The sequence below is a fragment of the Fusarium vanettenii genome (assembly GCF_000151355.1).
Source record: "Fusarium vanettenii 77-13-4 chromosome 10 genomic scaffold NECHAsca_82_chr10_2_0, whole genome shotgun sequence".
Classification (NCBI taxonomy): domain Eukaryota; kingdom Fungi; phylum Ascomycota; class Sordariomycetes; order Hypocreales; family Nectriaceae; genus Fusarium; species Fusarium vanettenii.
The window spans coordinates 72,294-88,258 of NW_003315807.1; the positions used below are offsets into that span (position 1 = coordinate 72,294).

Genomic DNA, 15,965 nt, shown 5'->3' on the forward strand with positions numbered 1-15,965 from the left:
TTGTCAATGAGCCCATATGAAGCGTGACGTAAACCCATTCGAGGATGTAGAGCATGCTAATCGATCAAGCCCTTCGGGTTCAGGTGCAAACAGCAAGTGATTATTCTTGACAGCCTCATAATATTCCTTCTATCTTATGGTTCTATTGCCTGCTTCTAACCCTTCACCAAGCCCCTACGATACCCGCAACGGGGATATCGATCCCAGTCGTATAAGAAGCCCCATCTGAGAGCAAGTACACGTACGCACCCCCGAGCTCCTTCGGATCAGCCAATCTCGGCATTCCACCATAGTACTGCATCTTGAGACCCCAATCTGGCGTCTGGTCCACGAAGTATGTCATGGCTGTCTTGACGAAACCAGGCGAGATCGAGTTGACACGGATCCCGTGTTTGGCCCACTCCATGGCTAGAGTATGCGTCATGTTTCGCACAGCACCTTTAGTGGCCCCGTACGGAGCTGATGGTGCCGCACGGTTGGGGCGGTAGGAAGTCATGGATGCTGTGAAGACGATGGAGCCCTTAATACCCAGCTCGATGAACCGCCGTGCGGCAGCTGTGGCGCAGAAGTAGGCTCCAAACACATTAAGGTTGAAGAGCTTGTCCAGCTGGGCGCGATCAAAGTCGAGCGCCGGTTGATGCTTTGTCATTCCAGCGTTGGCAACAAGGCCGTGGATGGCACCTCGCTTAGAGATGATTGAGTCGATGGCCGAGGTGATGCTCTCCTCAGAGGTGACGTCGCAGTTGATGTAGCTGAAACGTTTGGGGTTGGCGGTTTGCACAGCGAGGAACTCGTCCCCAGGCTCAAAGAGGTCGAGACTGAAGACGGCAGCGGCGTCGTTGGCTAGACAGACCTCTGCGATGCCTAGCCCGATGCCCCTGTTGGCACCGGTGATAGCAATAACCTTATCCTTCAAGGTGATTCTCCAGTCATGGTCAGGGCCCGGCTGTGTATTGAGATATGTCGAAGAGGTCTCGGCGGCGGCGTCTGGTGTCGGTGCTGGTGCTGTGGTAGTGTTGCCACTGGTAGGAACGGTGGTAGGAGTCTCAAGCGCGCTGGGAGACATTGCAACGACTGTTTTATGTGCTTTTTGTTCTGAAGTGCTTGACTTGAACTTGGGATCTTGTCTGTCTACTGTTGTAGAATGGTGTTTGATGATTGATGGAACAAGACTGGACGCTACCAGTCTCACTTTTATGCCCAGAATAGAATAGCACGTTTGCCACAGAAACAATGAATCTATCCAGTATCTGGGTGGAGAGGGTATAATGCACTCAATTGACAATACCCGAGGTCATCGAAGCGAGGCCATCGACACGAAGCCATCGAGACGAGGCAGCGTTACATAGTCTTGGCGCTTATGGACCTCGTAACGAGACCATCCATGCTCGCTTCGAGGCCACGTTCGTTTCGGCACCACCCTCGCGTCCACACCGGGCGTCCCCAGTCGTACCAGCTTTGCTGTTAGTTCACGTCAAAGTTAGACTACACCATACCCCGTGGGGAATTGGTTACCCGTCCCCGCCCCTCTTGTTGATTGAACTCAACCGCAACGTCCGTGGCTCCGGTGAGAAAAAACTTGGTTCTGCGTCCATGAGATGATCTATAAGTCTTTTGGATGCCACGACGACTCTCACCGTGTTCCAATGACATCAACTATCTGCCCGACAATCACTTGATCGACGCTCTTGATCGCACCGTCTCGACTCTCACAACCTTTTCAAGCCCAACTCATCATGGCGACCGACAGAGCCAGTGCGGAGGCCGTCGACCAGAAGGACTATCTCGAAAATCCGGGGCAAGTCGCTGAACATGTCGAAATTACTCAAGACATTAGTTGGACTGCGGAGGAGGAGAAGAAGCTCGTCCGCAAGATTGACTTGTTCCTCTTGCCCAATATTTGGCTCATGTACCTTCTGTCTTACATGGATCGAACCAAGTGAGTTGTATGAAGATTTCTGTGAAAAGTGTCTCTAACAGTATTCCAGCATCGGAAACGCAAAGATCGCTGGCATGGCTGATGATCTTGAACTCACATCGTCGCAGTATAGCATTATTCTAGTAGTCTTCTTTGGTAAGTTCCTCGCGTATTGATCACACAGCCAGTTAGCTAACACGGCACACACAGTTGGCTATGTCGTTTTCGAACCGCCGTCCAACATGATCCTGGTCCGAAGCCGCCCTTCGCTATATCTTCCCGCCATCATGATTGTCTGGGGCGTTCTGACATGCATCATGTCTGTCGTCCAGAGCTACCACCATCTCATTATCCTTCGAGTCTTTGTCGGTGTCATGGAATCAGGCTTTGCCCCCGGAATTCTCCTGATTTTCTCATCTTGGTACAAGCGAGGTGAACAGTCGAAGCGGTTCGCTGTCTTCATGTCCGCCGCCATTCTTTCCGGGGCTTTTGGCGGTCTTCTCGCAGGCGCCATTACTGGTGGTCTTGAGGGCGCTCATGGAATTCGAGGTTGGCGCTGGCTCTTCATCGTCGAGGGCGTAGCCACCATTGGTTGGGCCATCGTTGCCGCGTTTCTACTCCTTGACTTTCCAGCCAACACCAAACACCTTACGGACCGTGAGAGAGCAATCGCCATTGCGAGACTTCAGGAGGATAGCGTCACTGTGAGGGGTGAGGGCGAGAAGGTTGGCAAGGTGCAGTCGTTTATGCTCGCATTGCGGGACTGGCGGACTTGGGGCTTCATCTTTGGCTACATGGTAAGTCCCTATAGCCATGCTACCTACGCCATGCTGACTTTGTTAAGGTCATTGTCGGTTCTTCAACCCTGTCCTACTTCTACCCGACTCTGGTCCACGGCCTTGGTTACACCAGCACTGTGCAGGCACAATACATGACGGTAAGGCGACATTCGTTGTCTGTGTTGCAGATCAGCTAATCAGCTTAACCAGGTGCCTATTTATGCCGTCGCTTTTGTGTGCACCGCTGTCAGCGGCTACTTCGCCGACAAGATCTCCAACTACCGCGGTCTCGTCATCGCCGGTTGGCTCACCTTCTCGATGATAACATCCATCGCGGTCTGCGTCGTCTACGACTTCACAGCTCGGTACGCTCTGCTTGTTCTCATGGCTGCAGGCCTCTGGGCGTCCAATGCTATCTCCCTGAGTTTCGCGTCTTCGACATTTGGGTCAATGGACGCCGAGGTTCGAGCTGTCGCGTTGGCGCTCATGAACGCTCTAGGCAATCTCGCGCAGATTTATGGCGCCTACCTATTCCCATCGGACGATGCGCCGAAGTATCTCATGGGCTTTGGAGTTATTTCTGGAATGTTGGGTTTTGGCGTTTGCGTCTATATTGTCATGCATGTTCTTGTCCGACGGTGGAAGACATGAGCATGAACTAACTAGTGTCCAACCTTATCTTGAAGGATGATGGTGTTTGGGATTTGATTCCTGTTGGACGATTAAAGGAGTTAGTTCGGCCAAGGGAAAGGCAAGAATAGACTCATCCATGTACCGAGATTGAGGCTGTGAAGGCGACACTCAAGGGCTGTGCATCGAAAGAACGTGATCTACTCAACTGGGCTTTGTACGGCCTGGTGAAATCCCATCCATGGCATAGGGTAAGATGTCGTGATTCGTCTGCGCTTGGACTCGTCTCCAGGATCGTCATCCGTATTAGGAATTAGCCGAATCAACGGCATCTCGGCTGACGCTTGCAGGGTTATGTTGCATTATGATACAAGGGGTGGTCTCAGCCCTGATCCTTCTGCCTTGGCAGTTCGCTCACAAGAGAATCTTGACAGCTGGTCAATTGGCTGAATTGCTGCTTGGCAGGAACTGATTATCGACTCCTTTCTCTCTAACTTGTTTGCTACAACTATCTCCGGCGCTGTATCTATTTGATACGGATATTTGGCAAACCTGTCCCCTGCGTTGATGAGTTGGCAGAGTATCATTACAACCCCAATCCTTGCAGCCACCAGCCCCTTATATAAAAATAATCTCCACTCGTCATTACTAAGGTGTGTTTTAACGTCATATCACACGGATCATCTCCACGGAAGCCTGTTCGCTTGGTGTCTGAAGATCACCGCCCTCCAGCCAAGGCACACAAACGCAGATCATCCACAGGCAGACACATTAAGGCCACAACACGCCACATCACGGCAATCAGCTACCACTAAATGACCTCGAGCGCCTTCAACTACGGGTCTTGTCGTCCCTTCACGCACAATGGGAGAGTATGAGCTGGCCTCTTTGGAAGAGGAGTCTCTTTATCGTCCGCCCAGCATCGCGTCCAAGGCGAGCAGTCAGAGACCATTGACGGCCACACGCGAGAAGAAGCGATATTTCGGCGGATGGAGGAGCGGTCTGGCCATTTCCACTTCGGCGGCAGCCTTTGTCACGCTCGCCAACATCATCTTCTTAGGCGTCGTCGGAGCGAGGGTCAATCGCAATGGTGGAGCTCTATGGACGGGGGACTGCAAAACTGCGAAAGAGTATTCCCTATGGCTTCATCTGGCCATCAACGCGTTGGCCACCGTGTTGCTTGGCGCCGGCAACTACACGCAGCAGGTTTTGACCGGGCCGACGAGGCAGGAAATCGACCAGGCTCACGACAAGAGGCAATGGCTAGACATTGGCGTCTCGTCAATTCATAACCTGACCAAAATTTCTATCAAGAGAGTGGCGGCCTGGACAATCCTGGCTTTCAGCTCTCTACCTATTCACTTACTGTACGCCACAGTCAATCATGAGAATGTCTGGGATACTGACAACTGATAGATACAACTCGGTGGTCGCTTTCGAAACCAGCGCCAACTACTTCTCGGTCTATACTGCCACACCCAACGACCTCAAGGAGCAAACTCTCGCCAACGTAACCAAGAGTTACAAGAACCTCAAAAGTTCTCTCAGCCAATTCGACAAGCTTCCAGTTGACGAATGTCTATCCGCCTATCGTCGAAATCTCCTCTCAAAAAGAGGCGATGTGATCCTGGTCATGGACACAGATTTCCCATACCTCTGGAACAACGATTCCCTCCCAGTCGAGATTAACCCATTGCAAACCCAACCGCCATCCAAAAATTGGATGTGTAACTTGAACAGTGTCTCCGGCCGTGCCGTCTCTCATCAATCTTGGGACTGGGAGTGTGACACGGCGGCCATCAAAGCGGATAACTGGACGATCGAATTCGACATTCAGTTGGATTCTGGTCTCAAGCCTCGCCAAGCAGTAAAGGTTGACCATTGCTACAGCAAGCACACGCTTGAGCATTGCAAGGTGGTTGTGAACCTTCCCCTGCTTGGTGTTGTCATTGCGTGCAACTTTGTCAAGCTCATTGGGTTGGCTTTGACGTGGTTATATCTGGAGAAGCGGCCTCTTTTAACCCTTGGAGGTATATTTCCCTATGCCAAAGCTAGAACTTGCTAACAACTTACCAGATGCCGTGGATTCATTTCTCACTAATCCTGATTCAGCTACCGACAAGCGTCATCTCATGTCCAAGGTCTCCGGCAAAAGGCTGTCTTGGGAACCTGGACCTCGCGCTTGGTTTCCCCAGAAGCGCCGCTGGGCCACGGCAGTTTCATGGAGAAGATATGGAATAACTGTGCTTCTGTACTGTTCTAGCCCACCCCCAATTGAACTCGGGCGCAACTAACATAAATCCAGATGTATTGTAACAATTATAACGGCCGCAATCCTCCTCAGCATGGGCCTCAACACCCTAGGACATCCAAGTATGACTGCTCTCTGGGACAGAGGCTTCGGCCAAGTCAATGTTGACAGTCTCATCGACTTTTCCGTGTACAACATCAACGGGGCCACTAAGATGGTGGTGATATCCAACTTGCCCCAGTTGATATTATCCCTTCTATACACGGCCATAAACGGCATGTGGACGACAATGCTTGTTGGAGCTGAGTGGAATAGTTATGGAATGAAGCACAAGGGCCTCCGTACAACGTATCCAGTTGGGAAGCAACGCAAGACGTACTGGTTGTCTCTTCCTCTTGTAAGTGGACCATTTTTAACTGCGAAGGTATTTGCTGACAGGTTGGTTATTATTAGCGATACGGTGTCCCTCTAATCCTCGGATCCGCTACCCTCCACTGGCTAATCTCACAGTCCATATTCTTCGTCAAAGTCGTGCTTTGGAGAAACGACAAGCTGCTAGTGGACAGCTACGCAAGCGATACAACTACATGTGGCTACTCTCCCATCGCCATCATCTTTTCCATCATTCTAGGAAGCCTGATCCTATTAGCCACTATCGGGGGGAGTATGAGAACGATGACGCCAGTGATTCCTACGGGGGCCACGTGCTCGGCCGTCATCAGCTCTGCATGCCATGCACCCGAGGATGATGAGGATGCCGCTGCGGGATATGTTAGGTGGGGTGTTGTGCCTGGGACTGATCATTGCTCAATGACTAGCTTGGCAGCAGAAGATCCTGTGATCGGGAAGTGGTATCAGTAGTGCAATAGAGTTAATACAACCTTTGGAAGTTTCGTTCATTTGGGGTGTTTGAAAGTAAGAGTTCCGCCACTTTTTGGGAACAAGGGATGCGATGAGGATGAGCTGGACAGGAGTAGTAGCTCACCGGCATGCTCTCCATAGGAGCATGTCGACGCCAGGATGTGCCATTTATAACTAAACTACCGGTTCATCTTATCTAAGCGGAAGCTTACATCTACCCGCATGTCCTATACCTGCGCTTACCTTATGTTTAAATCCTTTGCCCCTTTCTGGGTTCCCTGCTAGCTATGCCGATAGATCCGGTCCCTGCCACCATCAAACAGATTCAAACGCATTTTTGTGGCGACACAATTTTCGTATAGCTCAGAAATTAGGCGAACTACTTCCATACGCGGCAAAGACCTCGATGCCGCGGGAAGGACTGGCTAGGAAGAAATGACATCGATTACCGAGAGCCTCAGCCATGGGCCAGACCTGGAACTATTGTCAAGACCCGTTTTCGAATGTTCGTTTCGTCGACCCATAGAAATCCATCATCGACGTGGATCAATTGACGATTCGTGGGTTTATTCTTTTAGCCATGTTTCATGACCAAACCCCATGCCCGACTTTACCCCTTCTAATTAAGTCGGCCTTTTGGATACGATGTCGGTCTTCGGATACAACCATGTTCATCTACTGATCACGGCAGATTAATTAGAGCATGGAAAGCGATATAAGACTCGGGAATATCTGTGTCTTGGCTTTTCTTGTTACTCTTCAAGACAGTTGATCTGTTTGTTTGTGATTTTTGTAGCTTCATTCGCTCATTCCTTTCTATCCAACACCGCCAACATGCGATCTACATCTTCTCTTGCCGCCATTATTGCCGCCCTCGCTGTGCGAGGTGTCGCTGGTCAGTATGACGATTGGAAGTTTGGCAACCTGTTCATGGCCGGTCCTGCCAAGAGCGCTATCAAGAAGGCGACTTATACCCTCTCTCCTCCTCCCATCCCCTGCGGAACTCAGGTCAAGGACCCCTCACACCAGCCTTGGATGTCAATCTGGGTCGGTATTTCCGATTCCATCAGTGACCAATCCTCGGATCTGTACCAGCCTCTTTTGAACTGGGCCCCCAACAATGAGCAAGAGTAAGTTTTGCTAGATTATGAAAGAAAAACTTGACTGACCAGCATTTTAGGGGCTGCCCTGCTCCTAACAATGCGTGGTGCGTTGCCGCCAGCACCTTTGACTGTAAGACGAGTTGGATCCCGCTATAGTGGCCATATCTGACAAGACTTTAGCTGGAACCCAGGTTGCCCAGCCGTACGTGGCTATCCCTAATGGCGCTTCGGTTGGCTTTGAGAGTGAGTGCATGCGCAAAGATTTTGGATGAAAGGCCTAACAAGACCAGTCACCTATAACGGAAAGGCCGTGACCCAGGTCGTCTCGATCAATGGAAAGGTCGTCTCTAAGCAGACCGACCGTGAGTTCAAACCCCAGTCGCCTTTTCTAATCTCTTTCTAACCTCATCAAGGCACTGGTTCTCAAGTCCCTACCTACATCTACTCGAGCAACGAGTGTTACCTGGGCGCGTGCGGCACCCTTCAGGAGTACAGTGAGTACAAATTACTCTCTGTCTTGCAACTTACTGACCCATTCCAGGCTGGGACGACTTCACCGTCGAGCTCACATCGGCTGACCCGAACTTCGGCAAGACCCTCACTGTCAACGGCGGCGACTCGACCGGTCTCAAGACTTCTGATGGCGGCAAGACCTGGCACGCCGACTCCATCGTCATTGCAAAGGATTACTTCTACACTGACGGCTCTAAGAAGGAGTGCTCTTAGGGGCGGAGAGGGAAAGCTGGTTGCGTTCTTTTCGTAGGCATATTATTTGACTTGGTGATGTCGAGTTTCTCCAAAGACATTGCTATAACTTTGTAGATAGAACATTGCAGGCTTGATTTGTCTGGAATCTTTTCTCAAATGTGAGATGAGCCACAGCTCCAGTCGCACTTTTCCAAGGATCAGATACACGCCACTTCATGACTCTAGCTGTTGATCTAAATGAAATTGCCAAAGATGTGCCGGTCCAGTCATCAGACTTGGAATCTTAGCAGACTTGCAGTTCACTTCTCAATCCCCCAAACAAAGCCAATAGCATCAATGCACCCATCATAGTACCCATAAACTCCACGCAGAGCCCAAGTGCCATCAAGGGCCGGCGCAAGCGACGTCCTGGCAACGGCCGTGGTCCAGCGGTCATGGGCATGCGGCGCGATGTACTCGTCTACCTGCTGGTACCCGTTGGTCTTGTCGAAGCCAAAGAAGGTCATGTTGGCGAGCGTCTGATAGGGGAGGCGAGGCTGGAAGTTATCGGTCACCACGTTGACGGCAACGATGGGCTGGTCCGGCGTCTGGGAGACCGTGTGCACGGGTGAGCCGTGGAGGACGCCGTAGCTCTTGCTGCTGCCGTCGGTCCAATCCACGGTGAAGCCGCTGACCCAGTTGCCGTCGCTGTGGATGCGGAGGGTCTTGAGCTTGGCGCTCTCGGGCGCGTCGTCGAGCGTGTTGAAAAAGTGGCCGCGGTTGGCCATGTTGCCGATCCAAGGCGACAGCCTAGCCCAGGTGGACTTGCCCTCGTGCTTGGCAATGCTCTGAGCCAACGGGGTGGGGGTAGTCTGCTTGAAGGGGAAGATGCTGTCATTTGGTGGCTGCCAGCCGCTGCCGCCCGCTGACGATGCGAGCTTGGCTTCGAGATCCTGGATGGTGGCGTCGGTCTTCTTCTTCAGCTCCTCTACTGCCTTCTTCTTGGCATCGCGATCCTTCTTGATGGCCACCAGGCCAGCTTCCAGGCCTTCGATGATCTTATCCTTGTCATCGCTCTCGGCCCTAGCCTGCTCGAGATCCTCCTGGGTGCGAGCAAGTTGCTTCTGCGTCGAGGCTAGGCCAGACTCCAACTTGGCTACCTTCTGGTTGAGCTCCTTGTTGTTCTTGTCAAGCTCCTTGTTGTGCTCGAGCTCCACGTCTAGTTGGCCGCGGAGGTGGCTGACCTCGGAGTTCAGCTCCGAGATCTGTGCCGACAACTGCTGGATGCGGGTCTGGGCTGCTGTCAAGGCAATCTCGGTCTCATCCAGGCGCTTCTGAAGCTTGGCCTTGGCGGCTTGCTCCTCGGCGATCATCTGGTGAGCGTCGTCGAGAGCCTTGTGGTCCGCTGCGTCGTGATCACGATCACCTGAGATGATCTTTTGCAGGTCTTGGATCTGCTTAGTGAGCTCTGCTTCCTTCTTGGCATATTCATCACGCGCGTCGGACAGTTTCTTCTCCAGTTCGGCGCTCTTGTTCTTCTCGAGCTTGTTCTCGTTGTTAAGCTCGCTGATCTTGCCGTTGAGGTCACGGATCTGCTTGTTGCAGTTGTCCACCTGCTCCCTGAGTCCGTGGAATGACTTGTCAAGGACGTTGAATCGCTGTGCATGGTCAACGCTGTGCTCCTGGCAACATGTGGTAGACGATTACATACCTCGGTCGCATACTTGGCGAGGTAGCCAGCCTGGTCAACGAAAGAGGCCGTGTGGGTTAGAGTTTCGACAAGAGTGTGAGGGAACGGCATCTGAGTCTGGATGCGAGGAAGCGCAGCTTCAGTCTGAGGGTAGCAAACTCTCAGTTCAGACTTCTCCAAAGGTGGTTCTGGCGGAGTCATCTCGCTGCGGCAATGTTAGCATCGTCGAAGAAGTCAGGGGCGTCCAGCTTACTGAGAGTGAGACTGCCTGCTCACTGCCTGCGTGAGATCTCCAAGTTCCTTCTCACCTTCTGGGCCCTTCATACGGACCGCGAGATTCGCAGTCGCCTCATTCCGGGTGCAGTAGAGGCTGTAAGGGGGGCCGTCGAACCCAAATTTGAGAGGCCCGGCTAAGCCATTCTCCACCCTCTGAACGGTGTTGATGGAGAACGGAACCTTGGACTTCTTTTCCGCGTCCTCGGTCCACTGCCAGAAAGCCAGAACGGGCTTTCCAGCTCCGACACCCTCTGGGGCAAGGACGATGATCGGCTCGTTGCTGGCATACTTGGGCCAGTCTAGCTTCCCAGTCCAGATTTGGAATGAATCGGTCGCCACCTCTCCCTGAGACTGGTAGACGCGATCAAGAGTCATGTAGCTCTTGTTGTTGTTCGGGTTCGACATGGTGAGGTCGAGCTTCCCGTAGGCTTGCTTGGTGTTGATGACATAGGTATAGAAGTTGTGTGTCATTTCGATCACGTCTTCACCATCTTCTGTCTTGGTCACATTCGTCACGGTCTTGGTGTCAAACCAGTTAACCTTCCTGTTGCCATGAGCATCCTTGGTCCACTGGGAGGAGAGGTAGACACTATCGCCGCGACGGGCCGTGCCGTCGGGGAGGATGACAATGAAGAGCTCGTCCGTGGCAGAGGTGCCCCAGTTTAGCTTTCCAGAGTAGACAAACATATTGGAAGAAGGAGGTGAAGGCTTGAGGTATGGGTTGTTTGAGTTGAAGAAGGTTGGGTTGTTGAGGAGATGCTGAGAGAGATGCTCCAAGTTCCATGATATCAGGCATCAGTGAATCCTTTATAGTTTCGCAACTCTTCTCTTCTATATCGTCAACTTGTTCTCTGAAAGCTCAGACTTCATCATACGATCTACAGCTTCATCGTCAGCTGCCACTAGCACGCACATTAACATTGCCTTTCAATACTTTTCTGCATGTTCTGGCTAGTAACGAGCTGAGAGACCTTATGTGGCTACCTGATGGCTAGATAGGGAAGTAAGAGGCAATCCCGTTAGTAAGGTGTCTACCAATGAACCCTTATACTCCTATGAAGGCCATCTGTAGGTAAGCGGTAGACCGTTATGTTGACCCTTGTACCTTGCCATCACCATCCGGGCAGTCTTCCAGCTGAGCAGTATCCCTACCGCCTGCACCGCATATTGGCCTTTCTTGAGACCCTCGGCCCCCGCTTTCATGCAGAAGGGCCTCATTCATGCCCCGAGCGTTCCGGCAGTCATTCTTGATTGTGTTTTCAGTCACTGCTTCCCTGCATTCTGTCACCGACCTGAGTGGCCTAGGGCTCTTGCGGAGAAAGCATTCAGGCTCACAATTGGTCCACAGCTGAGATGGTGCAGGGGTGCAAGGCGCCTTGGCGCTTCTTGAAGCGGGAAGATGCCGGGTCAAGTGGAGAGCTGAAGATGCTGACAGCGCGATGATGGATCGCCGTCAGCACTTGTTCAGCGAGTTGAGGAATATTGGATAGGAAACACCGTTGATGATGCATTGGAGCCTTGGCTATGGGCTAGTAAGCGGCTGCTTCTAATGCGGACAGTTGCGAGAATCGTACGATTATGGTTGTGATTTTCCTGGCTAACTAGCTATGCCTTGAGGCCGAAGTGTGCAGACTCTGGCCCAGCGCTGGCGAGGCTTGCGTACGAGGTGGCTGGGCGAAGCAGAAGGGGGCCGTCTTCACAAGGTATTGCCAAATACGTTCCAAAGGAGGATTAATACAACTTTGACCCGTGATTCTTCCTAGTACTAGATAGTAGAAATGAGAGTAATTTCCTTCTTAGAGGCCTACAATCCGTCTACTCTCCAGCATATAGACATATATTCTTGGTGCAAGCTAGAAACGCCCTTCATGTATCGATAGCATAGCTCTATCGGCCAATTCCGGAAACTACCAGTGCGATGCCATGTCTTTTACCAAGCCATCCGGGCCAACATCGAGTTTGGCCAGCGACGGACACATGCCTTCCTACCCTCATCCAGACAGAAAAGACCGAATCCAAGAGCCGCGGGGTAGAAGTAATGCTCAACCGGAACGCCAGCGGTACTCAAAACGTCTTGCAGACTTGGGATGTATAACCAAATGACGGCAACACCCAGGGTAAATAGGATTGCAGGAAAGAGAAGCAGATTCTGCGTGCGCTTGTTGAACACGGGTGGATGCTGAAAGATGGACAGGTGTCTGTTGCGAACCGCCATGAGGTTGAACCATTGCCTGAAAGGGTCAGTTGAGCTCAAGCATATGGAGGCAATCAAAGACTGACATAACGACAAGGTTCATAAAGTAAATCGAGCTGGCCTCATTCAACCGAGCATTGTAGTAATCTGGGTCAAGATGCGTAGGAATCTCGCCAAACTTGAACCAAAGGTCCGAGAAAGGGATGCCTTTTCGTTCGAGGTACCAGTACGCCATGGCAAACGAGCAGACACTCTCGATCACGCCAACAAAGGCGTAGGCATGGAAAATGAGCTGCCAGTTGACGAGATGTGTCTTGCTTGGGTTTCGTGGAGGTCGGAATAGGACGTCAGCTTCAGGTTTTTCGTAGGCTAAGACGATGGCGCCGGCGCAATCAGTGAAGCAACTACGTAGCGTCAGGCTTGAAGTAAAAGTAGTACCGCACGAAGGACATACCATATGATGATCATAAGGAAAGAGGATAAAATTTGAGGAAGCCCAAAGACCACGTTGGTGAAGACTGGCCAAAACTCGGAGAATGAGCCGGCAGGAAGCAGGTAGGCAATGACCTTCTTGAGGTTATCAAAGACAACCCGCCCAAATCTGACAGCCTCAACAATGGCAGAAAACGACTCCAGCAGTACCATGTCGGCCGCTTCGATAGCGATGTCGGAACCACTGGTGAGACTGATGCCGACATCTGCAGCCTTAAGAGCTGGTGCGTCATTGACTCCGTCACCGGTCATGCCCACAACCTGCTTCCTTGCCTGGAACTCGCGGACTATGCGTAGTTTCTGGTCAGGGGTTGTGCGGGAAAAGACGATTTCATGATATCTGCAGAGCTGCTCCCACTGATGTTCATTGAGACTCATTAAGTCTGCTCCAGATAGGAGGAGCGCGGCATCTCGTGGTGGTTTCGTGTTGTCTGCGCCTTCTGTTGGGAATCTCACAAGGGAGGATGCATCGTGGACGACTTGAGCAGTAACCATGCCGCACTGGCGAGCGATAGCCAAGGCTGTAAGTCCAAAGTCGCCAGTGACCTGTAGGTGTCAGCATCAAGTGGCCCAGTTCATCACTTTTAAGAGTGTAGACAAACCATAAAGGTACGAATTCCAGCTCCACGCAGCGTAGCGATGACTTCAGGCATCTCAGGACGAGGTGGGTCGATCATGGCTAGGAGGGAAACAAGTGTCAAGCCAGACTGAAGTTCGTGCATCATTTGAGTGTCAAATTCGGGTAATGATGGATCAGGGAGGATCCTATCGGCGCCGAGCATCTTACGGGCGAGTAGAATCACGCGCTTGCCGTTAGAGGACCACTGATCTTTGAGTTGCTTCACCGCCGTGGCTCCATCCTCAGTCAGGGTGGCCACAGAGCCATCCGGTTGAACCATGCTGGTGCATCGTCCGAGTAAAATATCCGGAGCACCCTTGATTGTCAGTAGCCTGGAACGGTCAGTAAGGAGAAAAGAGACCGTTTTCCGGGGCACAACTTACACGCTGCCAGTCGTGAACTCTTTTGCCCCTGACACGCCAAGACAAATATCAACATCCTGCTTCTTGGACGCAGTAAATGCCTTTGCCATGAACTTGTTCTTGCTGTTGAAAGATAGTTCAAAAACGCTCGACCAGTCCTTGCGTAACTCTGAGACGGGACCAAACCCTTCCGAGAGCCTCAAGGCTGCCTGATCTGTGGCATCTCCAAAGATGTGCCGATCCGCCAAAGCCTCTTTCTCAGACTCGGGGTCGAACTCGGCAGAGTTGCAGAGTCCTGCTACGGCTCGGATTTGATGGATGCCTGAGCTTCGTTGGTTGAGGCGGATGTCGTCCATGGCAGATTCGGGATTGAAAGTAATGGTGAATAGAGAGCAGTCGGTGGCAAACATCTTGTTCTATATGTGCCTGTTAACGTTTCATTCCCCATGGTGTCACTTCTTTCTCCTTGCCTTAGTCAGGGTTCCCGTCTTGTCTGAACAGATGACAGACACTGATCCCAAAGTCTCGACTGTTTTCAGTGACTTACAAAGAATCTTATTCTTCTTCATCAGGTTCGCCGTAATAGTCAAGCTAGACGTGACGGCGATTGGAAGCCCTTCGGGGATGTAGGCAATTGCAACACTGACACAGCTCACGATGAGAGCAGATACGTCGATCCAGCCAGGGTGAGACTTGCGCAGCCATCCAGCCCTAGGGCAGAGTTAGCAAATGTTCAAGTTCAAAGTGTCTTTTAATCGCTTCATACCAGACGGCCACCAGAATAATGATCCACGACACCATGATAAGAACGATGAGCAAGACAAAGCGAAATATGTCCTTTTCCATCGTCGTTAGCCCCGTCTTGGGTTCGCCCGTCAGTTTCGCGATTTGGCCAAAGACAGTCGCATCACCAGTGGAGACGACAACACCGAGCGCGCTGCCAGAAACACAATGCGTGCCTTGAAGGCCAATGCAGTGTGTTTCGAGGTAGTTGTCGTCAGTTGAGTCAACAGTAGCCTTAATTGGCTTCGATTCACCTGCTCAAGTCAGACATGCGTCTCCCAACAAATGTCAAATACGTACCAGTCAAAACAGCCCGGTCAACCGACGTATCGTGAGAGACTTGGAGGTAGCGAACGTCGGCGGGGATCCTGTTTCCAGCCTTGATAAAGATGACATCGCCAGTAACAACGTCGGTAGCGCTGACTTCAACCCTGGCACCATCGCGAAGAAGAACACATGACTCGGGAAGCATCTCGGTGATGGACTGCATAACACGAGACGAAGACCAGTCTTGCCACCCATTGAAGGCCGCCTGAATGACAAAGACTGCCACGAGGACTATACCCAAGGCGAGGTTTGCGATGGCTGGAGGATCTCCCAGAGGCTTCCACGAGATGAAGACGAGAATGCCTCCAACACAAAGGATGCCTCCAAAACCTTTGAAGAAGTATCCGAATATCTTCCAGAACAAGGGGTTCGGGAGAGGAGAGATCTTGTTTTTGCCTTGCTTTCGTAACCGATCGTCGGCGTCTCGAGTCGACAGGCCATGAGCCATGTCGACTTGAAGGCGTTTCTGAACTTCTTCGATTCGCAGCTTGTGCCATTCGATGGTTTCAAATTCTGCAAGTGTCAGCAACGTTATCGATTCATCGGCTGCTGCACATACTCAAAACGACTGCATCCTTGGCCTTGGACTTGGACTGCGCGTGATGATGGTTCCTCTCAGCGTCGTCAATCTCGAACGAGCTAGTTCACTTGGTCAGACATCAATCACTTACAAAGCTTGTGGTTGACTCACATGCTGCGATATTGGATCGGCAGGGTCGCATTCCCTAGGCGGCTCTGGCTTGATGAACGCTTCTGAGGCCTCGGCTCGCCATCGGCATCAGGACCAGTCTGCATTGTACGGCTGGCCCTGGTGCCGTTCTCTTCGTCGCCGGTCTTCCAGCGTAGGGATCTTAACACGGCCATGTTGTAGTTTCTAGAGTATCGAGATCAGATGCAAAAGAGATGATGTTGGAATGTGGTCAAACTCAGCATCATCAAACGAAGGTCTTATATGGACAAGATGCAATACGACACCAAAGGAGCCATCCGAGC

At 51.7% G+C, this 15,965-nt stretch overlaps 6 protein-coding genes across 6 annotated transcripts; 3 read left to right on the forward strand and 3 right to left on the reverse strand.

Annotated features, from left to right (window-relative positions):
- Positions 1-163: 163 nt before the first annotated feature.
- NECHADRAFT_96569 (uncharacterized protein) lies at positions 164-1,066 on the reverse strand (the record flags this gene model as incomplete). The annotated part of the gene is made up of 2 exons (XM_003039861.1): positions 164-987; positions 1,024-1,066. 2 exons carry the CDS (start codon positions 1,064-1,066, stop codon positions 164-166), a joined length of 867 nt encoding a protein of 288 aa, XP_003039907.1.
- Positions 1,067-1,736: 670 nt separating this feature from the next.
- NECHADRAFT_49824 (uncharacterized protein) lies at positions 1,737-3,348 on the forward strand (the record flags this gene model as incomplete). The annotated part of the gene is made up of 5 exons (XM_003039673.1): positions 1,737-1,939; positions 1,989-2,074; positions 2,129-2,715; positions 2,763-2,855; positions 2,908-3,348. The coding sequence occupies 5 exons, from the start codon at positions 1,737-1,739 to the stop codon at positions 3,346-3,348; spliced, it is 1,410 nt and encodes a 469-aa protein (XP_003039719.1).
- An 843-nt stretch (positions 3,349-4,191) lies between these two features.
- Positions 4,192-6,439, forward strand: NECHADRAFT_85423 (uncharacterized protein; the record flags this gene model as incomplete). Its single annotated transcript, XM_003039674.1, has 5 exons — positions 4,192-4,694; positions 4,744-5,357; positions 5,404-5,578; positions 5,633-5,975; positions 6,089-6,439. The coding sequence occupies 5 exons, from the start codon at positions 4,192-4,194 to the stop codon at positions 6,437-6,439; spliced, it is 1,986 nt and encodes a 661-aa protein (XP_003039720.1).
- Positions 6,440-7,273: 834 nt separating this feature from the next.
- NECHADRAFT_85424 (uncharacterized protein) lies at positions 7,274-8,268 on the forward strand (the record flags this gene model as incomplete). The annotated part of the gene is made up of 6 exons (XM_003039675.1): positions 7,274-7,569; positions 7,620-7,672; positions 7,723-7,785; positions 7,818-7,904; positions 7,956-8,036; positions 8,084-8,268. 6 exons carry the CDS (start codon positions 7,274-7,276, stop codon positions 8,266-8,268), a joined length of 765 nt encoding a protein of 254 aa, XP_003039721.1.
- Positions 8,269-8,549: 281 nt separating this feature from the next.
- NECHADRAFT_85425 (uncharacterized protein) lies at positions 8,550-10,882 on the reverse strand (the record flags this gene model as incomplete). The annotated part of the gene is made up of 3 exons (XM_003039862.1): positions 8,550-9,911; positions 9,941-10,124; positions 10,173-10,882. The coding sequence occupies 3 exons, from the start codon at positions 10,880-10,882 to the stop codon at positions 8,550-8,552; spliced, it is 2,256 nt and encodes a 751-aa protein (XP_003039908.1).
- A 1,243-nt stretch (positions 10,883-12,125) lies between these two features.
- Positions 12,126-15,836, reverse strand: NECHADRAFT_85426 (uncharacterized protein; the record flags this gene model as incomplete). The annotated part of the gene is made up of 10 exons (XM_003039863.1): positions 12,126-12,426; positions 12,476-12,793; positions 12,844-13,427; positions 13,484-13,832; positions 13,884-14,184; positions 14,410-14,573; positions 14,629-14,899; positions 14,946-15,485; positions 15,532-15,611; positions 15,664-15,836. 10 exons carry the CDS (start codon positions 15,834-15,836, stop codon positions 12,126-12,128), a joined length of 3,081 nt encoding a protein of 1,026 aa, XP_003039909.1.
- Positions 15,837-15,965: the final 129 nt, after the last annotated feature.